This window comes from Netta rufina (genome assembly GCF_964035555.1).
Source record: "Netta rufina genome assembly, chromosome: 1".
Classification (NCBI taxonomy): Eukaryota; Metazoa; Chordata; class Aves; order Anseriformes; family Anatidae; genus Netta; species Netta rufina.
The window spans coordinates 205261463-205284513 of NC_140123.1; the positions used below are offsets into that span (position 1 = coordinate 205261463).

General features: G+C 50.1%; 1 protein-coding gene across 2 annotated transcripts in view; it reads left to right on the forward strand.

Moving 5' to 3' along the window:
- The first annotated feature begins 5938 nt into the window (after positions 1 to 5938).
- The window catches only part of TASOR2 (transcription activation suppressor family member 2), a 33371-nt gene continuing 16258 nt past the window's right edge, over positions 5939 to 23051 (forward strand). The window contains exons 1-14 of one of the 2 annotated variants that reach the window (XM_084289418.1): positions 6036 to 6126; positions 11090 to 11289; positions 13018 to 13163; positions 14516 to 14611; positions 16171 to 16243; positions 17075 to 17166; positions 17804 to 17941; positions 18072 to 18196; positions 18292 to 18311; positions 18416 to 18515; positions 19216 to 19316; positions 19733 to 19836; positions 22401 to 22473; positions 22598 to 22672. In XM_084289418.1, coding sequence (XP_084145544.1) covers positions 11277 to 11289; positions 13018 to 13163; positions 14516 to 14611; positions 16171 to 16243; positions 17075 to 17166; positions 17804 to 17941; positions 18072 to 18196; positions 18292 to 18311; positions 18416 to 18515; positions 19216 to 19316; positions 19733 to 19836; positions 22401 to 22473; positions 22598 to 22672 — 1156 coding nt within the window. In that variant the 5' untranslated portion in view covers positions 6036 to 6126; positions 11090 to 11276. Of the gene's footprint in view, positions 6127 to 11089; positions 11290 to 13017; positions 13164 to 14515; positions 14612 to 16170; positions 16244 to 17074; positions 17167 to 17803; positions 17942 to 18071; positions 18197 to 18291; positions 18312 to 18415; positions 18516 to 19215; positions 19317 to 19732; positions 19837 to 22400; positions 22474 to 22597; positions 22673 to 23051 lie in introns of both variants that reach the window. The other variant, XM_084289417.1, reaches the window with a different exon arrangement.

Sequence of the window (23051 nt, forward strand, 5' to 3'; positions counted from 1 at the left end):
TCATCATTTTTGACTCATTTCCTGACTGGGCCTTGTAGCTGCCTGTGCAGTGTGTGGTTTTATAGTTGTGAAAACACCATAAAGCAAGCTGGGTTTTGACAGAGGCTGTTGTAGGGGGTTGGTTGTTTGTTTTCACAACTTTGGTTTGGCTTCCCCCAGTGCTGCTAGAATTACTCAAATGTTTGTCACCACAACTTGAACAAAAAGTTGGTTTCTTAGGAAGCTGCAAGATACCAAAATAGCAAAAAAAAAAAAAAAAAAAAAAAAAATCAATCTAGAAACTGAAAATCTTGCCCGTGTTTTACTGCGGCAGACGTACACTAAACAAATACACCGTGAGCAAATATTGGAATTTAATCACCACGAAAATACAATGCATTTTCCAACGAAAGCAAGAAGCAACATGTGTTGGGTGTGTCAGGAGGTGAAGAGTTATTTGGGTTTTCCTCAGAGATGAGAGACTCTTGAAAGCATCAGTAGGCTTGGAAAATGTGCTGGCCTACCTAGGTAAACTTATGCTGGGCTCAAGAAGGAAGATTTCAATGGAAAAGACTCAATCAGCTATTTCTTGGGGCGTAATAAGCCTTTGCATTTGATCTCAATCCATCACCACAGACGTGGAAAGCAGGTGATAAATGTTATACTTGTGCCCAGAGAAGCCACACACACATACCTACCGTAGAGCTGGAGGACTCCTGCATCTGTGTAGAGCTGAAGGTGGCATTTCCTTGGTGTTTTAGAGGACTTCCCCTAAAATTTTAATGAAAGGATGAAAAAAAAAAAGAATGATTTTAGGCAAAATTTGGTTCTCTTGCTGCAAGATCCCAAACTGATTGCAGGAGTTTTGCTTGAGCTGAGTGGAGGATGTGGCAAGACAGCATTACAGGGGATGGATGACACGCTTCACAGCACTGTTGAATAAAGTGGACTTTGGGGTCAAGAAATGCCTGACTTTGCATTTCACCTTTTTCCTTGCTGTTTAGTTCAATGCTCATTTACAGAAAGGGCAAAGAGCAGAAATGGGTGGGAATAAAGCTCTTTCTGTCCACCTGGATTAAACCAGGAGGGCTCAACTTTTGTGTTGCTGTGCATTTATTGCTCCCACCTAAGATCCCCTGAAGTCTTCACACAAACTTTCCATGATGCCTTTAAATAGAGAAATTATTTTGTTTTCTGGGCATACCAGCAGGAATGACCAAACGTAATGGGCTACCAAAGAGGACAACCAAATCCACATGCTCTCTTCCCCAGCTTTCTCTTTCAGTGAAGGTCCTGAGCCAACACTTCCCAAGCCCAATGCCCCTAAATTTGCTATTTTACCACTGCATATCAGGAGTTCCCAAACAACAGACATGGGGGCCTATGCAATTCTCCAAATTGGTTTGGTGATGCTGCATTTAGGGAGACTGCTGGTTGAGGCTCATTTCTGTTCAAAACCAGGCAATTTCTCGGTGCAGACTTGTGCAAAATGTCAGGCAGAATCCTGCCCTGCTTCATTCCTGGAAGCACCCCCTGGGTGGGGAAACTTCATCTTGAAATAAAATTATGCTAAAACACAGAACTTCATTTCACTTCTTCTCTCTGCTACAGCAGATTGCCTGCTTTAATCTGTCCTGACAGCTGTGCCAGTGAAAGAGCAGTTGTGCTGGGCATCAGCAGTGCCAGCCAGGGTGCAGTATATCCGAAATGTTTGGCTTTGAGGTCCACACAAACATTTATTCAGAATTACCTTCAGCCACAAGTGACCTCCTCCCATCTGGATTCCCTCCAGCAGCCAAGTGGGCAGTTCACACTTCCAATGCTCTCACAGGCAGGAGACAAAGAGGGGGATCCAGCAGGCCACAGATTTTCTAGAAAATCAAAGAAAGGAGCCTCTGAAACCACCACGTCTCAGCCAAATTGGGCTGAAACCAGCTGATGGCTTCAAAAGTTAGCAGAAGAGATAGAAAGAAATAGCACAATCATGAGCCTCATTTTCTCCGGAAGCCAAGCGAATGCCAAGCTTATCTTCTTTCTTGACACCTACAAAATAAAAACTCAAAGTTTCCCTGTATTTCTGTGTCATCTGCTGTCCCATGATTTACACACGACAGGAAACAGGGAGGGAGCCCACGGGTCCTGCGCCATTCTGTGTTTGCAAGCTGGGTCTTTATGCTTCACACAGCAGCTGGCAATGCTAACGCTGCCCCACACAGTCAATAATGATCTCAAAGACAATTATTTGCTTTATCTTCGTCTTGTTGTCTTTACACGGGAGGCGACTACCATTTTCAGGAACTGCTGCTTCCACCTCCCAGCTGATTCATTTCATTGCAACCATTTTCCATCTCTTCTGAGAAAGAAATGACTGACAGCATCTGCATGTACCATTCATATTTTTTTCTGAATAAAAGAGGAAGCAGATCTTCGGATGACTACTTCTGTATTTTAGAGAAAACGTTATGAATCATTCTTTCAAAGAAGCCGAAATAGTGAATTGCCAGGAAATAGGCCCACACCAAAGTGAGGCCGTGGGCTTTCCTCTTACAGAGACCACACGTGTCTCTCTGCCCCAGAAGGCGAGGAGAACCACTAACATAGAAAACCCAGGTAGAAATGGTGCCTGACCTCTAGAGGCTGCAGTCATTACTCTCCCCCACCAAAAACTGTTAATAAATTCCCTCAAATTCCTCATGTTTTCATAACACGAAATGGGAACTAGTCATTGAAGGGAGATCTCCCCACAAATCATGCTTTTCCTCATCAGAAATAATTCCCAATCCACATTTCCTTACAACTGCTGCAGTACCTCAGGGCCCCTCTCCTAGAGCAAGGCCCACGGTTACATGGGGCTGTCCATCTTCCACCCTCGTGGGACAACTGGGGACCCTAAACTTGCATACATATGACCCAAATATTACAGCATGGGGACGTGGAAAGCCTTTTTTCTTACTCCTTGGGTAGCTACATTCAGGACCAGCAACACCAACAAGAATTCCAGTCTCTGACGTGTCAGTAGGGTCTAGGAGGATTCTGACAAAACGTTGAGGCTCCATGGTCTGCAGGAAAAATCCCTTACTCTTCCCCACACCTTTGTTTTCTCACTGCTTAATAGCACTTTGCACACTGCTATTGTGGCTGTGAGGTGTTAAGATGGCGTAATTACCTCAACAGCACACTAACGACCTGCAGCATCGCCTTGACTACGAGGTGAATGCCATGTGGGCTGTCACGTCATCACCTCATGATTCTTTCTTTTTTTTTTCTCCTCAGTTTGCTAAGGCTGTGACTACCCCAACATGTAAAAATACACCCAAAACGGAGCTAATCCAGAGCCGGGACACCCCAAAGGCACCCTGGTTGCTCAATGCTTTGTGTAGGCGGTCCAGATCACCTCGTTCCTTGCACCACCTATTGCAACAGCTTGTTCACAGCCTGGGCTGAGCAGAACATGGACGACTGGGCAAGGGAAGAGAGGAGTGAGATCAAAGCCCCACACCCTGTTTCTGGGATCCCAGGTAGTGGAGGGAAACTGGATTATTTATCTGCTTTTTTTTTTTTTTTTTTCTCCTTAAAAACGCTCATTCTTGGAGCAAATCCAGCCCCAGGACACACGCTTCCTTATTTTCAAGGGGAACTTTCCTTATTTTCAAGAGGAACTAAAGCCACGAGTGCCTGGCAGTGAGCAGGCCCTTTGAAACATGCTGGGGAAAATCCTATTGAAACGGGGCAAACGAGCAACCCCACTGCATGGGGACCCTGCAGAGTGGGGCCCAAAGCCAGCCTGGGACCTGGGGGGCATGGGGACAGGGGACAGCGGGGACAGGGCTGAGGGGATGAAGGGAGAGATGAGAGAAGGCCCCACCTGGAGCACTGGGTCCAGTTTGGGGCTCCCCAGTACAAGAGGGACATGGATCTACTGGAATGAGTCCAGAGGAGGACTAGGGGGATGATTAAAGGACTGGAGCACCCGTCATACAAGGACAGGCTGAGGGCTGGGCCTGTTTAGCCTGGAAAAGAGAAGACTTGAGGGGAGACCTCATTAATGTATATAAATATCTTAGGGGACGGTGTCAATAGGATGGAGCCTGTCTCTTTTCACTTCTGCCCAGTGACAGGATGAGAGGCAATGGGCACAAATTGAAGCACAGGAGGTTCTGGCTCAATGTGAGGGGGCACTTTACTGGGAGGGTGGCAGAGCACTGGGACAGGTTGCCCAGAGATATCTCCTTCTCTGGAGATATCCAACATCTGCCTGGGTGCCATCCTGCACAACGTGCTCCTGCTCGGCAGGGGTTTGGACTGGATGATCTTCAGAGGTCCCTTCCAACCTCGGCCATTCTGTGATTTTGTGAAGGGACGAAAGGACGAAGGAGGGTGCTGAGTGGTGAAAGGAGGGGCTGAGAAAAGGGCTGAAGATAAGTGCTGAAAGGATGGGGGAAAGCCCTGAGGGGTGGGCATGAAGAGAGTGACCAGAGAAGGCACCGAGGGCCAAAGAATGGTGCTGAGGGCATGAGGGAAGGACTGAGGTGAGGGAGAGGCCCCGGGATGTGAGGTGAGGACCGAGGGGCAAGGGGCTGAGAGAAGGGCTGAAGAAAGGTGCTGAAGGCATCAGGGATGGGGCTGAGGGAAGAGGCTGAAGGGTGCTGAGGGAAGGAGCTGAGGGAAGGCACCAAGGGGCTCAGGGATGGCTGTGGGGGGCTGAGGGAAGGGCTGAAGAAAGATGCTGAAGGGATGGGGCTGAGGGAAGGGGCTGAGGGAAGGCACCACAGGGGCGGAGGGGGACTAAGGGAAGGCACCAAGGGGCTGAGGGAAGGCATTGAGGGGGCTGAGGGAAGGAGCTGAGGGAAGGTGCTGAAGGGATGAGGGAAGGGGCTAAGGGAAGGCACCAGGGGACTGAGCGGGGCTAAGGGAAAGCACCAAGGGGCTCAGGGAAGGGTTTCAGGGAAGGCTGTGGGGGGCTGAGGGAAGGGGCTGAGGGAAGGCTGCTAAAGGAGGGCACCAAGGGGGCTGAGGGGGACTAAGCGAAGGTACCAAGGGGCTGAGAGAAAGCTGCGGGGGGCTGAGGGAAGGGGCTGAGGAGACTGAGGGGGACTAAGCAAAGACACTAATGGGCTCAAAGAAGGCTGAGGGAAGGAGCTGAGGGAAGGCTGCTAAAGGAGAGCACTAAGGGGGCTGAGGGAAGGAACCAAGGGGGCTGAGAGGGACTAAGCGAAGGCACCAAGGGGCTGAGAGAAAGCTGCGGGGGGGTTGAGGGAAGGGGCTGAGGGGACTGAGCAAAGGCACCAAGGGGCTCAGAGAAGGCAGCAGAGGACCGAGGGAAGGAGCTGAGGGAAGGCTGCTAAAGAAAGGCACCAAGGGGGCTGAGGGGGACTAAGCGAAGGCACCAAGGGGCTAAGAGAAAGCTGCGGGGGGCTGAGGGAAGGGGCTGAGGGGACTGAGGGACACTAAGCAAAGGCACCAAGGGGCTCAGAGAAGGCAGCGGGGGGCTGAGGGAAGGAGCTGAGGAAAGGCTGCTAAAGGAAGGCACCAAGGGGGCTGAGGGGGGGACTAAGCGAAGGCACCAAGGGGCTGAAAGAAAGCTGCGGGGGGCTGAGGGAAGGCACTGAGTGAAACCACCAACTGGCTCAGGGCAGGGACTGACGGATGGCTGAGCCAAACCCCTCTCAGCACCCGCATCCCCTCAGCCGAGCCATGCCCATGCCCGGCTGGGTGACCTGCGAGGAAGAGGAAAGCGGCGGGTGCGGCCGCGCTGTCTTTCCGGTTCAATTTTCACTTTCTGTTTTTTTTTTTTTTTTTTTTTTTTTTTTTTTTTTTTTTTTCTTTCCCTACCCTCCCACCGCCACCAAACTTCTCCGCTCGCCCGCCCTCGGCCCGCCCTCGGCCGGCTTTTTTCCTCCCCTTCCCCTTCCCTTCCTGGGGCCGGCGGATGGCGGCTGCCCGCTGCCCGCCCGCCCCGCACCGCTTGAGCCCGTCCTCGGGCCGGGCGGGCGGCGGCGGCGGTGGCGGTGGTGGTGGTTGTGGTGTTGGTGGCCATGGTGGCGAGGAACGGAGAAGCCAGGGCCGGAGCAGAGCGGCGAGGAGAGGGGCGAGCCCCGGCTGCTATGGGCGACAGGCGGCAGGAGGCGGCCGGAGGGCCGGCTACGGGTGAGCGGGGACCGGCCCCATCCCTTCCACCGGCCCCCAGCCTTTCCACCGGGACGGGTAAACCCATCCGTGTTTACCCCCTTATCCCCCATAAAACCCCTTTTCCAGGGACTGCGACCCCTTAACAGCCCCCTTCAGGGACTTTCTTGGGGTCCCCCCATCCCTCCGCAGCAGCCCCTGGGGGAGGCACCTGCTCGGCCCTAAGGACGCCAGCCCCAAGCCTCCAGCAGGCCTTAAAACCCATTAAAAAAAAGCCTTTTTTTTTTTCATTTTTTAATGTCACCTTGGCTTCTCGGGGAAGCGAGGGGCTGTCCTGCCTCCCGCTTGCAGCTGGGTGGTGGAAATGGTTGGGAAAAGCTGCGGCCCCCGGGGCCGTCCTTGGGAGCTGGGTTTTGTCCCCGCAGGTGCCCTTCAGGAGCAGGAGGTGGAAATGCAAACGGGGTCGTGGCATACGGCCCCTTCCCTGCGACATAAAACGTACAGAAGGCTGGCAGGCCTCTTTGTTTCCCCTTTGGAGTGGCCGTGCTGCCCTGCCGGGCTGTGAAGCAGCCTTTTTGGGGTGGAAATGGTGTTTCCACGCTGGTTTCTGCCTCCAGATCATCCCCCTGTGAGTTGTCCCATGTGTGCACTCCTTAACTGGGGTTAATCTGGGTAGACGGAGCAGGCAGGAGCGTGAATGACACCAGAATAGTTATAAAACATGTTATTTTCTGCATGGAAACAACATTTTTTTTTTTTTAATGCAAGAAAGCCTGCGTGGTGCAGAATAGTCAGCAGCCCAGGGGCTTGGCACTCGTGGTGGATGCAGGAGGTGGTGGGTAAAGCTCAGCTCTGCAGGACTCAGGTCAGACATTAACCCACTGGTTTTACCCCAAGCATTCAGTCGCTGCTTGTTGCAGAATGGACGTTTCTCAGTGTTGCTTGGAGGATCTCGTTACGGTGTGTGCATTAACGAAGGGGGAGACGAGCACAGGTCTTCTGCTGTGCAAACCATCCTGTGGGTGTGCCTGGAGATTGCACCCGAATGGGTTAGATACAGCATGTTGTCAAGAAAATGACTGGTTTCACAGAAACCGCTCTTTTCCAATGTAAAACAGCGTTTCGTCAGAGAATTCCCTATCTTCTCTGATAAGAAGAACAGTTAAGTGCTTGCCCAGGACTAGAGATCGCATTACGTGGCACTGAAACTGGTTTTACATACTAGTTTGGGCTATTTTTAGTGTTCTTGTTAAACCTGGTGTTTTCTGCAGCAGCAGGGCTTGCTTCAGCGTTCCCTGGTCCCAAATACTGACCCCCTGACGCTCCCTGTCTGTATCCTGCCAGACTCTGAGCTGCATTGGCAATCCAGATGCTGAACCCCTCTGGATTAAAAGTGGCCTCTTTGACTTAATTTTCTACTGCAGTTTGATGATTTTCTTCATTACTCAGCCTTGATTACTCAGCAGGGGAAGAGGAGGAGCGCAGGGGCAAGCGCTTGTGAAGATCAGTGTAGCCAGCAAGAAAATTGCACGTGAAATTACAGTTTTGGTGGAATTGGGCCAGTTTTATATACACGAAATAAGCATGTTGGTCACTTTGGCATTGGCTAATGCATGGATATTTACTGGTTAAAATCACTTTGAGCCGAGAAAGTGAAATGCTTGTCCTTTTGGGTAAGGGCAGTTTGGGCACTCTTTGGCTTTTTGTTCTTCCTGGTGGTGGAATTACTACCCCGAAAGTTCTGGTAGATGGCTGAAGCTGGCATGCACATGGGGTAGATTTTCTTTAGCCTTTGGTTTCAGTTCTATTTTGTGCTTGAAACTGGAAGTGTGTCGTGGTAATTTCCGTAACCAAAGGGTCCGTAGAGAACGTGTGGGTAGAGGTTTGTTGCCAAATCAAGCAAAACAAGAAAGAAAGTCAACTCTAGAAGAAGAGCATCCACGGTGAGAGCAGAAGAAGCCAGCCAAAGGAAGGCTCTGGCCCTGTTTTGGAGGTTCTCAAGCTTGCTCAAAGGCAAAAATAAGTAAGTGACTGGCAGTTTGGAGGGGCGTAGCTGCATTTTTTTCAGGTAGGGTAACTATAAGCCCACTTTTCCAGCCACAAACACTTTTTTTTAATTCTTTCCTCAAATGGAAAGCCCATGAAGGAGCTGTTTATTGCGAAGGTTGTTTTTAACGCCTGAAGCGTTGCTCTCACAAAGCCTCCTGTGTGTTGGGAAACCCTAGGCATCGCTGCAGAGCTTGAACCTTGGGTCCAGGACATCACTGGCATCGATTTTTTGGGGATGTCCTGAGCAGCGCAGCGGAGGAACTCCAGCTCACGGGGCGACGTTTCTCGGGAGGGCTGCATTTGCTCTGCGGGTACGCTGTGGTTGCCTGGGTTTCAGCGCGTGGGTTTCAACGTAGAGCCTGCGGGCTGCAAGCGAGGGACCCGTGAAATATCACAGAGCAAAGGTAAACCTGTCAGCAGCGGGTTCGGGGCTTGCTGTGCACGCGTCTCCAGCTCTCCCACGGCATCAAGACTGACTGTTTTAGGCCAGAGTGTGCTAGCATGGAGAGCTGTTGGGCTGGCTGGTTTTTAAAGGGGTGTTTTTAGCTGTCCAAGCGCTAAAATACCCGTCACAGCGCGAGATTTGGGAAGAGGAGATGCGGACACCTGCAGCTGAAGGGATGCACGACGGTTGGCAACGCATCAGAAGGTGACAGAAGAGGGGAGCTGCAGCAGGAGAGGCCTTGGAGGAGCATCTGCTGAGATGAAAGGCAGCAACAACTGCCTGCGTGGTGTATTAACGAGGGAAAAAAACGTAATAACCACATCCTCAATGACACGAGCAGCTGAAGGTACCGGGAGGGAGGTTATAATATCAAAGAAATGTTAAAATGAAAGAAAGGTTTCTCTGGAGCAGGACTCTGGCTGCTGATCCTCTGGGCAGAGTGGTGTCTCTGCTGAGGGGCTGCCTCAGCACCCTGCATAGCCCTGGTCCTAAAATATGACCTAAATAAATATTGGCACTCACTGATACTGAGATGAAAAGCCTTTAAATGCTCTTGCAGCCTAGGTGTCTGCATTACCTGATCCTAGAGGTGCTTTTAAATACCCAGAGAGCCGTGCCACCCAAAAACTTCCCCTTGCCGCAGCAATTTGAATGCTCAAAGCCAGCGTTTCTGGGGGAAAACATCACAGTTTCGAGGCTCTTGAACTCCCGTGGCTCCTTTTCTGAGAGTACGAGGAGACATCCACTGCAGAGAGGTGCTTTGGGATTGTCTGTTACAGGGATTTGGGATTTACGTGCCGGAGGTAAAACCTTGTGCTGATTCTCTGCGATATCTCTGAGCCCCTGCATCTGTCTCAGCCAATGCCCTGACTCCAGGAGCCACAAATTTAGGAAAAACATATCAAGGAGACGGCCATCCAGCACTCCTTTTGAGCACTCATGCTCCCTGCCAAAGGTTTGTGCCTCGGGGACTTCCCGAGGAAGAGCTGGAATCAGTATTTCATAGAATATTTTTCCCCTCCCAGATCTGATGGGATTTTTTAACCCGTCCTGGGGTGAGACCTTCAGAAAGGGCAGCTGGTTACTGGAGCCCCTCCATTCCCAGGAGGCAGGCTCAGCCAGCTCTGCTCAGTAAAATCCCTAAAAATACGAGGTTAGAAGAGTTGCCTGCATCTTAAGACAGAAAGAACGGGAAGGAAAAAGGCAAGAAAGCAAAAGAAAAAGGTGCTGGGAAGCAGTAAAGCTGGAAAAGTGGCTGATAACGGCAGGAGGAGCAGGAACGAGGCACTTGGCTGGCATATTTTGAGGCTGGAAGGTTTTGCAGAACCCGCATTCAAATGCAAGAAAACCCCGAGAGGCTCAAATAAGCCTCTCAAACAGGCCTCTGGGGTCTGCCTCGGGTGATCGGTTTGCAAATGCACCGATTCTGGTGTAATTTGGCCCAAATTTTGGCCTTGCGCTGAGTCAGGCATCTTCGGCACTAACGAAGCAAGGCTCGTTATAAACGTTGGGCTGTGCAGGCTGTCGCTGAAAGGAGTTTGCAGGTAAAGAGCTGCTCGGGCAGGTATTTTATGAGGCTGGATGGAAAGGGACAGTTGGTGTAATCGCCGCGGCAATTAATTACCGCGTGCTGGGGGTGATGAGAAAGTAAAATCCAGCAGCTCCGGAGCGGGAGCAGCAAAAGCAGGACGGGAAATGAAGAAGGAAGAGATCCTGACCACCAGGACAGGCTGCGAAGCCCTTCCTGAGGATTTCAGGCCCCGGATAACACCCACCGTGGGTTCAGCAGGACCTGGCCGTGCTGGGTTTCTCCATCCATGCGTTTCCCCACGTGTCTGTGCCGTCCCCGGCCCCCGGAGGATGCCGGGTGGTGGCACGTGCAAGCTGCTGGGAGGGAAGGCGGCCGCTTTCACTTTTGCTTCTCCTTCAGGCACTTTCATTTTCACCCACTCAGTGCCGTGCACTCAGCCTGGCCGTGTCAGGGTTTTTTAGGGCTTTCCTGGGGGGCAAAAAGAGTCTTTTTTGGGGTGGGAACAGATCTGAAGGAGCTTCTTGAGTCTGAAAGGGAAGGTGGGGGTCAAGAGCGAGCTGCTGGACTCGGTGCCACGCTCTGTGATTGTTTCATCTCGTTTATTTATGTTATTTCTGCAGCAACTTTTTTTTTTTGGGGGGGATTCCTGGACTTTCAGTTCGACGCTGCAGCCGAACTTGAACTCTCAGGGAACAGGAGGAGCAAATGTTTGACTTACAACCTGCAAAACTGCTGCTGATGTTGCATTTCCCAGAGCTTCTCAGGCTTTTTAGAAATCCTTTCGCTTTCACCCCCGCGAGAATACCCGATGCTTTTGCTGATTTAGCACCACGAACCCTCGATGTTCCACTCCTGAAGGGGTTTTTAACCCCGGGAGCTGCCTGGTCAGCTCGGTGTCTCTGTATGGAAACTCACAGCGGGGTTCAGCCACCACTTTTCTCATCCTCTTCCCATCTCAGTCTTTCCCCAGAGCTGCCGAGGACGCGGTGTTGCCCGGCGCTGTCAGCGGGAGGAGCGGAGCAGCGCGGCCCGAGGAGCGAGGTGCTCAGAGCAGGAGCCACGGGATTAAATGGCACCGGTTGCAACCTGGTGTTTTGGGGCCAAGAGGAGCAGTCGAGGGAGCCGGGCTTGGTTAGGCTGGAGAAGATGCTGAGGACAGGTCGGTCGCCCCTCTGCAGCTCGGGATGGGGCTCTGGACACAAATATTTCTCTTCTTATTTCTAGTTTTGTGTTTGTGCAGAGCTGGGACACAATTCCCCGCTCTGATTTACCTGGGGGAGGCTGAACTCGCTGATTGCTGCATTGAGATTGAGGGGATGCACGAGGGAGTCAGAGACAAAGCGAAACAAGAGGCAAGCAAGGAAAAAGATGAGCAAACTTATCCCTTCCCATCCTCGTTAGGCTCCAAGAGAGAAAATAATACAGGCAGAGGTCTGCAAGACCTCTTCATCTTTTATTTTTCTGCCCTGAGAGCCCAGTTGTGTTGTATTTCTGGACACGTTTTTATAGCGTTTCCCCCCACCGTTTGCCATGTCCACATTTTTAGTTTGCTTGGCACGGGGCAGACGCTGTCTCTATCTGGATGCACACAGTTCTAGCTGATATTTTCCTCTGCCCCTTTTAAAAAAATCCTTTATTGGCCCTGAGTAGTTCTCCTGTGTCACAAATCTTGTTATTTCTCTAAATACTTCTCTCTTACTTACTTATTTAAGTTGAGGGGAGGGAAAGATGACAACCAACCCTTTAAATATAGGATTAAAACCCCGAAGAGGTCGCAAGGCAGCACCTGATGCTATCCTCCTCGTGGGCCTTTCTGCTCTGGAGGTTGAAGTGGGACCTTACCTGTTTGTCTTCAAAAAATGCTGGGAGGTTTTTCTTAAAGAGCAGCCAGCATGAAAAACCTTGGCTCGAGGTCTGGAGGTTCCACGCTTCTCACAAATGATTGCTTTTATATATTTTTTTTTAAGTTCCCGGGGTCGTAAGCAATCAGCTTTTCCAGCGTGTCTGTGTTGCAAGCTCGGCTCGAGATTTCAAATCCCGTAGGTCGTGAATCATCACCAGCAGTAAAGCTTTGTAAATCTGCAACAGGGACCGAGCCCAGGATTTCCTGTGTTTCTCCACGGCTGCTCTAATTGATATTTGGATGTTAGCAGCAGCAGGAGTGTAAATATTGCAGGGCTTTCCTTTGTCTCTGCCTGCGTGTTTCATTTGGTGGCTGCTTTGGGATCTCTTCTTGGTGGGCTGCTGCTGGGAGGTGTTTTATTGGGATGTTTTCCTTAGGAGATACCTGGGGAGGGTTTGGGCTTTGGGAAAGCGCTGCGTGATGGGGCTGTGCAGGAGGTTTTGCCCTCGTGGCACTGCAAACCACGTTCATGAAGACCTTTAGAGCAAAACCCATAACCCCAAGAAACCAACCTGGCCACGGAGCAGCTGTGTGCAGACGTCAGCTCTCGCAGCCTGCAGGAGCTCGCCACAAATCTAAGCAAGTTTTTAACACAAGAAAAAAAAAAACCCTGACCTTGCTCAGAGGTCGTAAAGTTAATTTGCCAGCAGGTTTTGCTTCTTTGGCAGTTGTTAACAATTTCCCTTTTTTTTCCTGTTGCAAAGAAAGAACGTTTAAGAGCTCGTGAGCCAACAGGCAGCCCCTTTTCCTCCTGGCTGAGGGTGAATTTTGCTTTCAGAGCAAGACCTGGGGGCTGCGTGGTTGGAGGGGAGCTGCTGGAGACGTCCCAGTGGGAGGCTCAGAGCTGATAGATCAGCTCCGTGGAGATCTGGGCTTGTTAAATCAGCGTGCTGGGAGTCACAGCCAGCTGCTACCCGGCTCTGCTGTGGCCCCGCACCCATCTGGGAACGGCCAGGATTAAAATTTGGCTTTTCCTTCCCCGAGGTTTTCATCCGGAGTCACAAGAGTCGAGCTCCCTGCTGCAGACAGCGGTTTCAGTGCTGCAAAGCTGCTACTTGGATTCGACGTCTCAGGATGGGTTTCAGTACAGCCAAGCAATTCTGGTGGAAAACGCAGTTTTTCTGAACGAGGTGAGACCCCTGGGAGAGCTGGAAGCTCAGGAAACGGTGGCGTTTCTTAGGGGCCCCAACTGGGGGGCTGTAGGGCTGTAAATTTTGGTTTATTGGCACATCTGTCTTTCCTCTGTAGCGTCTGGCTCACCTGCCTGCCTTGCAGAGCCCCGTTTGTAGTTCCTGGCTGGGGAGAGCCTTTGCTTTGCTTTCTTCTCCTCCTTCCTTCCCAGTCTGATCAGGAACAGAGGAGAATTCAGCCAACTTCAGGAGCTCGTGGAGCTGGTTGAAATGCAGCTGTGATGCCTGGTAGCAGGGTTTTAACGGCACTGCACATCACGTATAGCTCTGATTTCACAGCAAGGCAGATGTCCACATGGTATTTCTGCCCTCGTACCTCTGCAGGCACCAGGTTTAACCCCAAATATCCCTCTTCCAGCTGTCTGGGGTCATTTGTGGAACCGCTTTTAAATGCCTTCATCCCTCCAGTCTCGTTGCCATTGGCGTGGAAGATGAGCTGTATTCTCTGAGGGCAGGAGCTGACCCGTCTGCTTCTTGTCATGAATTAAATAGAGCTTAGAGATCTTGGCTGCTTAGATCCAGGGAATTCACTGGCTGAAAAGCTGGGGAATCAGGAAGCAAGTCAGTTGTTGTGAGTTCTGAAGTCAAAATAAGCAAAAGCAGTGATAAGACTATTGTTTTCTTATCTTATAATCCCATTAAAAAAAAAACAACATCCTTCCACAACTTCTTTTAGCAAAGCCCAAAACCATCACGGACGCAGCTCTCTATTTGTTGCCAGCACTGGGAACGTGTGCTGCTTTAATCATCAGACAAAAGAAACCAGAGTAATTTGTGATCTGGCTGGAGCCAAACCCTCTGAGCTGTAGCTGCACGACAGCATCTGCTCTCTGATCAAATAATTCAGGCTTCCCAGGCTAGAGAAACATCTCCAAGCATCCCCCCTCGTGTAGGTATCCATGGTTGGTTTGTCCGCTGATGGCTGCAGCTGGCCACTAAATGTGATGCTTGAAAAGCTCCTGAGCAGCTTGGTGAGAGGGGCGAGGAAGAATAAAGATGGATTTTCTTGGGATGCACACAGCCACGGCCACCTTTGTGCCACAGCGGGATGCTGCAGGGCTGGATGTGCCTGCTCTCTCTTGGAGGATATTAAATATTCTTCTGGGGACAAAATAGAGTCAGAGAGCTGTACAGATTGGGGTTCTTGTGGGATATTTGGTGTGCGTGTGCCTGGGGAAGGGGATGCCCGTGCAGCTGGAGGTCTGTGGGCAGCACACCTTCTCTTACTGCTCGGTCACTTGGCTCTGGCACGAATGAACTAGAACCAGGTGTTGTTGTTGTGTTTTCTGCAGCTCAAAGCTTTTGTCCAAGCAAAGGAAGCCGCCGGCTACAGCCAGGAGGAGCTGGAGGAGACCTTTGCATTTCTCCTGTTTGACAATGAAGAAGAGGTAACCTAAAACGTTTACTCAGCTCAGAAGGTCGATGCCAAGTGCCTGCACATGGGCTCCTTCCCACAAAAGCCCGGCAGTTCTGTCGACAGTGTCCTGGCTTTTCACACCCTGGTTACCTGCACAGTTACTGCTGCATAAATATTCCAAAGCAGGTTCTGAAAGCAGCACCCAGGAGGTTTAGTGATGGATCCTGTTTTCAGACTCTCCAGTTGATCACGGTTTGAGGTCTCCTTTGCCCTCTGCAGGGAGCTATAAGAAGTCTTCCTTTGTTCCAGTGAGTTTACGGTCAAATACGGGCAGGTGAAAACCTTCCACACACAATTAGAAGAGAAAAACATTTCTGTGACAGAAGGCAGGAGTTTATCAGATGGTTTTGGACAAGTTCCCTTGGTTTCCCTATCTACGTGGGAAGAGAGTCTTATGTTAGAAATAGTTTTCTTGCCCATTTTTTATGAGGATGCTTTTGATTTTGTGTGAAGAGTTTGCCTGCACAAGGATGCTCAGGGAGTCTAGTGGGTATTCACTTTTAACATTCTTCAGTGATGCCACGGTAAATCCCTGCAGGGATGGTTTTGTTCAGGGTGAGATTGGCCTGAATGCAGTTTAATTCTGTCCAGTTTGGATTAAGATGCATCAAAACAAACAACATTCAGTCAAAACTGGAGAGCAGGAACTGGCCAGCTTTGGTTTAGCTGTTTGAAATTCAGCACTGTCTGTGCCAAGTGACTGGGCTCCTCATACAGCAAAGAGGGAGCTCGAGACCTCGTCTGTTATAGGCACCTAAAATCCCTGAACTAATTTGCTGCCTGGAGGTTCCTCCCTCTGTTGTTCGGAGAAGGAGTCTAGCTTGATAATCTAGACCAAACACTTGGCTTTTAGGAGGCAGAGATTAGATGAGATAAGTTCTCCATGTTGCTTATAAAGAGGCTGAGAACAGTTTGACCAATTTGCCTTAATTTCTCACCCACCATGAGTTATAACTGGCTGCTCCTGTTGTCACTCTTTGGTCAAGGTAAATTTGGTCTTTGTGTGCTTTAAGGAATCCGTTTGGATTAAACCACAGTGGGTGAGGCACTCCCAAGGCAGCAATTGTGCCCCATGCGGGTGTAAGCACGGAGCAGAAAGTGTCCTTGCCGTTCATGCCAACCCTGTTGTGGTTATCTTTCAACAAATTTCCTGTGCACATAAAGAAAGTGCAAAGTCCAGCCGTTTGCTTGCACCCTTTTCTGGAGATGCTGGATTTTCTCCAGGTTTTCTGAAGCTTTTCCCTCGCCCCACAGATGCAGAAAACGCTTCTGTTTCCACGGAGGTTGTTGGAGCAGTCCTTTAGCAGCACACTCAGCGTTTCACACCCAAAATGACACATTTTCTTCCTGTTGGTTTCGGTGGCTGTTGCGTTTAGGAGTGTTTATGCTGCATGTGTTTTGGCTCTGCAGTGATTTGTAGTTGACTTGCCCGCTGCAAGTATTCTGCTGACTGTTGTACTGCAGATTTAGGTAGCTGTGCCCCTTACCTTTGCAAACAGGCAGTAAAAGAGGCTGTTTCTTCTTTTGAAGGCCAAAGAAGTGTGTCAGACGGGCCTCCGAGTTAACAGCAGCTCTATTTCCATGCTTGGTGATCCAGCAAAAGGTAAGATTTTCCATTCAGTTCACTCTTCTGGAGACATAAACTCCTTTAAAAACAAAACCAAAAGCCCAGATAAAACTCCTGGTACTGCCTGGCTATTTGCTGCAAACACCCACAGAGCCACACGTGTTTCTTTCCAGAGAAATTGCATTTGTTTGGATCAAGGAAGGAGCAGTGTTTTCCTTCTGACCCCTCAACCAGATGAGGATCTTCCCCAGCAAGTGTACTGTCTCTTCTGCTCTCCATTTCAGGCTTTTTTTCCTGTGTTAATAACCACCTTTGTGTCACCAAAGTGACTTTTTGGCAGCTCTGCACACCGGTTTGCTCTTCAGAACCGCCGTGCTGAGCTTTTGCCAGCAGTCCTGTTAATAACCAGAGCAGATCAGGATGTGCCAAAGCCCTTCGCAGCCCTGGCTTGTCCCCATATTCCCCCAAAGTACTTCAACACCCATCTTGTCTGCAAATATAGAAGCCCTTTGTCACATCTTCCTAGGAGACACAAGCCCTTGCTTGGTACGTTTTCATGCACTCTCACGTGTTGCAGACAAAACTGAAACTAACCAGGCTCTTGTCCCAAAAGAAACCCGAGTGAACTGCTCACTCCTTTCCCAGAGCTGACCCTGAAACATAAAATGCTGTTCCACACCAGCAGGCAAAATAGGAAGAGAGTCAAAAAGAGTTTCGCCCTTTTTATGGCAGCAGATTCCAATGAGGTTTGCAGCTCTGGCTCTTCAGAGAATCCCTTTCACGGGAGCTTCCTCTTGACAGGTTTTTCAGCACTCAGCATTTCTCGACAGACCGTTCATGCTATCTTGCATTGCTTTGGTTTCACAGGGGTGTATATATCCAAGTACGCCGACTGTCTTCTTCCGAGACCCTGGTACCATGGGAAATCAGGCTATATCGTCATCTGCAAGCTAATTAAGGTAAAACACAACTTTTTTTTTGTGGAGTGGTTTTCCTACATCAGTGTACGATGCAGGTGGTTTTTAAGGACACGTTGGTGCCCAGCAGTGTGGTGGGGTAGGGTGTAAAGTCAGCTTTCTCGAGAGCTCTTTGGGATTTTTGACTATGGGATGCGCCAGACTAGAAAGCAAGACATCAGGCTGGGCTTGCCTGGTGGCTCAGAGATGCAGAAAACCTTCCAAATGCCACCCCTGCGATCAGAAATTTCCACTAGGGTCACTTTTTCCCCCAAACTTTCATGCATTTTTACAGTTTGAGACAGTTTGAAGCTCGAGTTCCTCCTTAAGGAGGGACTCCCTTCCTCCATGGGGCTGGCGCAGGGCCCCTTTTCTCACTTCCCCACTGGCTCCTGCTCTCCGTAGCAGGCTGTGAAAGCACCTTGCTCCTCTTGGCTCTCATTAGAGCTGGTTTGTGTGCCAAACCAAGCTCAGACAAGTCATCCCCTCCTGTTTGGAAGGATTCAAACACCCACAGCCCCCTCAAGATGAGAATGCTGCTCTTTAGGGAAGAGGATGATTCAGGGGTCCTTCAAAATACATCTCTGCAAACGCTTTTGTGTATTCTTTTTTTAAATTACTATTCCATTTGCTTACCCAGGGGAAGGTGAAGGTGGTGTCTGAGAATTACACAACCAGCTACACCTGCCCCTCTCCCGGCTACGACTGCCACGTCGCCGTGAGCAAGAACATCATCCCGTCAAAGGCCAGCCCCTGCCAGGCCTTCGAGCAGAGCCAGGTATGGGGTTTTGGAGCAGAAGGACTGTGCAGACAGCTGGCGTGCAGGCAGCAGGGGAGCACAGCGTTGGCTGAGCTGCCTTTGCTCCTTCTCCACCACGTATTTTCATCTGTTTCCCTTCTCCCCCTAGTATTACGTGTATGAAGTGTCCGACGGCAGCGCCGCGGAGCGCCCCAGGCAGATCTGCCCCTACATAGTCATCACCTGCCAGTACAGAGAGCCGAAGGAGATGCCCGTCTTAGCTAGAGAGAGCCTGTAAGCAGCTTGCTGTCCTTCCAAAACACTATTTGTGTGAGCTGTTTTTCTCCTTCCCGTTGCTAAATATTCTTCTTTTTCTCCCTTTTCTCTAGACCTGAGCCTAACCACAAAGGTAAGGACATCTGGCAGGTGGCTTTGTTTGATAAATGTGCCTTTATCTGTTCGCCCTCCTCCTTTTTCCTGCTTTTTCTGAGCTGTTCTCTCTTTTGCCAGTAGCATTTTACTGCCCGTGGAGGGGGCAGCTCTCCATCCGGGGCCAGCTCTTATGCAACATTGCCCTGAGGACCCCGTACAGCTCCACGATTCCAGCACAGCTGTAAGTTGCTCTTTCCTCTTCTTTCTGTGCAATATTTGGAGCGTGCAGCGTCGCAACCACTCTTACCGACCCTTTTGGGATTATCTTTGGGTCCTTTGCAGGCAGGTTGGCTTCCAGCATCTGGGTATCCATGGACCAGAAAAGCCAATTTTGTGTCTGTTGCCCCATCCTTTCATTGATCAACAGCTTCTTGCAGCTGTGCCAAATTACCTTACACGCAGTCGGGGGAATTATCAGGGTCAGGAAGGGATTTGGGGCAGCCAGCAGTGTGGTGTCACACACAGTAGCAGCTGGAGGAGGACAGGAGATCAGGCTTCTTACAGCAGCTGGGAACAGCTGCGTTTTGTCACCACTTTGTTATGTTAACAGTTCGGGCATGTTTATTCTGAAACAATTACCCCTGCTGGGGATTATTTCTCCTTGTGAGAAGTGGGCTTCCTGACAGTGCAAATAAAATTAGCCAATTGTGTTTACAGATTGGCACGGTGGCAAATAAATTATTGAGGTAAGTGGCATTCAAAAAAAGGGAGGTATTTAAAATCTTCATTAGTCAGGGGCCATCCAGCAGGTAACGACTTGGAACAGCCAGTAACAGGGCACAAATATCAGTGTTTGGAGTGGTTCACAGTGACAGGGCTACACCTGGGCTTAATCCTGAGAGCTTTTTCTGCACGTGAGCCCCGCTGCTTTCTCCCCACAGGCCTCCCAACCTGGACATTAACCACGTCATGGGGCTGTCTGACTTGAAGAAAAAGCTGCCAGAAGCTGCGTTTGGGAAAAGAAATTACATTGAGAATGAAGGTGAGTGTAAAACCCACCAGCGTTTGCAGGGGATGTTTGCAGTTAGGATTTGCAGGAAAACAGAATTTCTTACGTGATTTCCCAGTGAGGTGAGGGACATTCCACCTCTCGGGGTCTGACCCAGCACCTCCTGCAGCATCACTCAAATTGCTTTTCGTAGCTGCAGAGCTAGGATGGGAAACATCTCCTATGAACCAAGGGTTGAAGAGGAAACTTACTATAATATCAATGCGTATGTCTTATAATTAGGAAATCTTGATAAGAGTTTTGTTTTTCGCTTTTCTTTTTTAAAAAATACGAAACAAAACCAGTGCTTCCATCAATTGCACCCCCACCTTCCTGGTAGGGGAGTGCTTGGTTGTTTGGAGTTGATGCAAGAGACATTCAACATGAAGCTCTCTCTCTTTTGTCTGCAGTTTGCTTCCAGGGCGTTTACTTCAGTCTATATGAAGTGGAAATAGCAAATAAGGATCAACATAAAATGAACCAATTATTAGAAAATCTAAAGAAAAGGGACTTGGTAAGTATTTTAAAACGTTTTCATTCTGGCAGGAAAATATTCTTTTAAATGATCTTCTGAATCTTTGGTAGCATTATTCAAAGATTCTGAAATAATGCAAAATGGAATGAATTTCTCTGCTTTAAGTATTATTTTCATGCCTAGTAATTCTCCAACATAGTTTAGTCTTTCTGCTACCTGAAGATTGCTCCCTATGAGCTGGGACCTGATTTCTGGGGTGAGCAGAAATGTAGCAAGCAGACCTCTTTGGCTGTCTTTGTGCCAGATGAGACTGGTTTATTGGCTTGTCTTCGCATTTTCATAGTGGACAAGGACTGCAAGGGGATCTTAGATATTAAGAAAGCGGGAGCTTTCAGTGCTAGAATGAGAATTACTAAGCAAAAGACATAAGCTGCCACGTGCCTGCCTTTCTTCCTTTTTTTTCCTGCCTGAAAAATAGTCCCCACTCAGCTCCTCACAGCTACACTGCTGAAGCCTCGGCGGCTTCTGAAGATATTGAGATTTATCTCTGCTTTAACAGAGAATTTCCCATCTGTTGTTGCTAAAGGCTGCTTGCACAATAAGACCTGATAAGAGTTATTCCAGCACACTGGGGTTTTCCTGCTCCCAGCGCAATCTTCGTGTCTCCTTTTGACTCCCGGGGCTGAGCATCACCCCCGAGGAGCTCAGCACTGCTGGGATTCGTGCTTGGGGTTTGGCTTTGCTGCTGCTGGTTGCGCTGTCCCATCTGACCCTGCCTGTAGGTTCAGGGTTGTAAATTCCCAGCTGAAAACACACAACTGGCTGGGCACATCCTCCCCTCAGCGTTAGCTGGCAGCACTCCACGACCTGCCTGGAAGGGCTGGTGCTGTGAGGCACTGCTGAAGAGCTGCCCACCAACGTGCTTCTGCCATACCAGAGCAAGTGTTTGCAGGAAAGGCTCTCAGCCTCCATAAATCCTTGATGAGACTGCCTTTTATCGGTGCCAACAGGAGAAATGAAGAAGGAGATAGCATAGATGAGGTAAATGTCCCTTCTCGTGCTGGTGGCACCTGGTTGTGGCATCCACGCTGAAGTTCACCTGATGCTGCACTGCTCGGGGTTCCCAGCATCTGCAGGGACGTCAGCTTGTCCGTGCTCCTTTTCTCCTCATTTCTGCCAAGCCTCGCAGAGCTGGACTCTGGAGGAGCTGGGGAAGATGAGGTGGTTGAGATGCAGCCGTGAGGAGCTCGGTGCTGAAAGCAGCAGGAGCAATGTTTCCCTAAAGCTTCCCTGTCAGTCTGGATTAAATCATCTCCCGTATCTCAGCAAGGACACGCTCACAGCCACTTTGGGTGTGCTTTTCCCTTCCCAACGTGCTGCTGAAGGGTTTTAGGTGAATCCTCTGACAGCCACTCCCAGAAGCCCAGGTGAAAAATGCCCTCTGTTTCCTTTCCCTTTCCGTGGCGTGCGAGCCTGGCATCCGGCTTGCAAGTGAAAATGAAAGAGTAGCTGGGAACGAGCAGGGTTGCTCGAGGCCAGCTGCACTCCTCTGGGTGGAGGGTGACTTCTCTCAGCTCTGTGTCAGGCAGCTGCTGACTCGTGGCTTGCCTTTTGCCCTCGTGTGCCTGAAAATCACCCCGCTGGTGAGAAACGATGGCAGTTTCATTGAGCCAGGTGATACCTTGGCTTTTATCCACTGGCTTGAGACGGTTTGAAGCAAGGAGCTGCCGTTCTGAGGAGCAAATATCACGCTGAAATTGTTCAGCATTTCCAAAGCTGCTCCGTTGTCATGCGGGCTGGGCTCCAGTCCAATCCTCCGTTATGTCTGCGTGTGCTGAATGGGATCGGCGAGCTTTCTCCGAGCGTTAGGAGCCCCGGAGTTACTCATGTCCTGGAAGTTCCCCTTAAAAGACATGTCTGAACGGCAGAAAGAGATCCAAACGGGTGTCCTCATGGAAGAAAAGGCAGCCCGAGCCCAGCTCCGAGGTATTAGGCAACACCCAAATCCCAGAAAAGCCTCGATAAGCCCACGGATCTTTTTAGACATGCAGTCATCCTCTCCTGAGACAGAGGCACGGCGGTCTCTTAGGCTCAGCTTTTTGATTTTTTTAACATTTCTTGATGCTGCTGCTGCTAGTAAGCAGGCTGCAGGGACTGAACTCACTCGGGCTCGTGCCTGGAGCTGTTGGCTGCGGACTCAGACGCTCGTGTCCAGCTTTGCTTCCCCTTCTGGGAAAGCCCTCCCCTCGCGCTGCTGAGAAATCTTCGTGGCTGAGATGCCCAGGGACTTTTGAACCGAAAGGGGCTAAAATTATTAACCTTGCTCGTTAATTGTTCCTAGCAGCCGGTTTGGCTAAGCATTTCTGTTGTTTTAAGTAACAGATGGGAGGACTTTGGGATGAATAACAGCCTTAAATGGAATACTTTGGGCTCCAAGTCCCGGTGACTCAAGTGGCACGGCGGTGGCCTCGGCAGGGGTTGAGCTGGTGCTGTTGGCACACGTTCACCAGCACTCGGGGCTTGTTGACAGCGGCGCGGAGTGACATGAAGTGTGCTCAGGAGGGCAGGGAGAGGCTGCTCTAACTCTGTTTTGTTTGTTCCAGGCGATCATCAAATATTTACAAGATCAAGGAGTTCTTATCCTCCTGACCTCCTCCGCGTTGGCACGGGATGATGGTAATGCACGGCCACCTAGGAGCCAACACTTGGGCTTAAATGACCTGCCCTAGTGTAGAGGACGGGCACTTTTGTTGTTTTTTTTTTTTTTTTTTTAAACAAAACCTGTCGCTTTACTTCACAGGATTCGACCCCAAGGAGCCTGTCAGCCTCCTGGCCCTGTTTCTGTTCACCTCGTCCCGAGCAGTGTGCCTGAGAGGTAGGGAGGTTCTCTTGGCTGGCCTCAGATGCCACATTTTGGGTGCAGAATCTTCATTTGAGGGTTCTAGCAGACATGTTCCTCTTGAAAAGCTGATTTCTCGGCTCAACACCACCTACAGCTTTAGTGCAAAGGGCGTTAAAAGAGGAGATGAGTCCCATCTGTTCAGCCATGCTTCATTTTTAAGCTGATGTAAACCAGGTCTCCGTGCTTTGACCCTTCTGCACATCCTTGCCCCTTCACAGGAGGGGCAAAAATAGTGAAAAATAATTGCTTTTCTGCGATTCTTGAGTGAAAAATAGTCGCTTTTCTTCCTCTGAGTTGGTTTTCAGCAGCATCTGCTCCCTGCACTGTGTCACATAAAGGGGTAAAACATCAC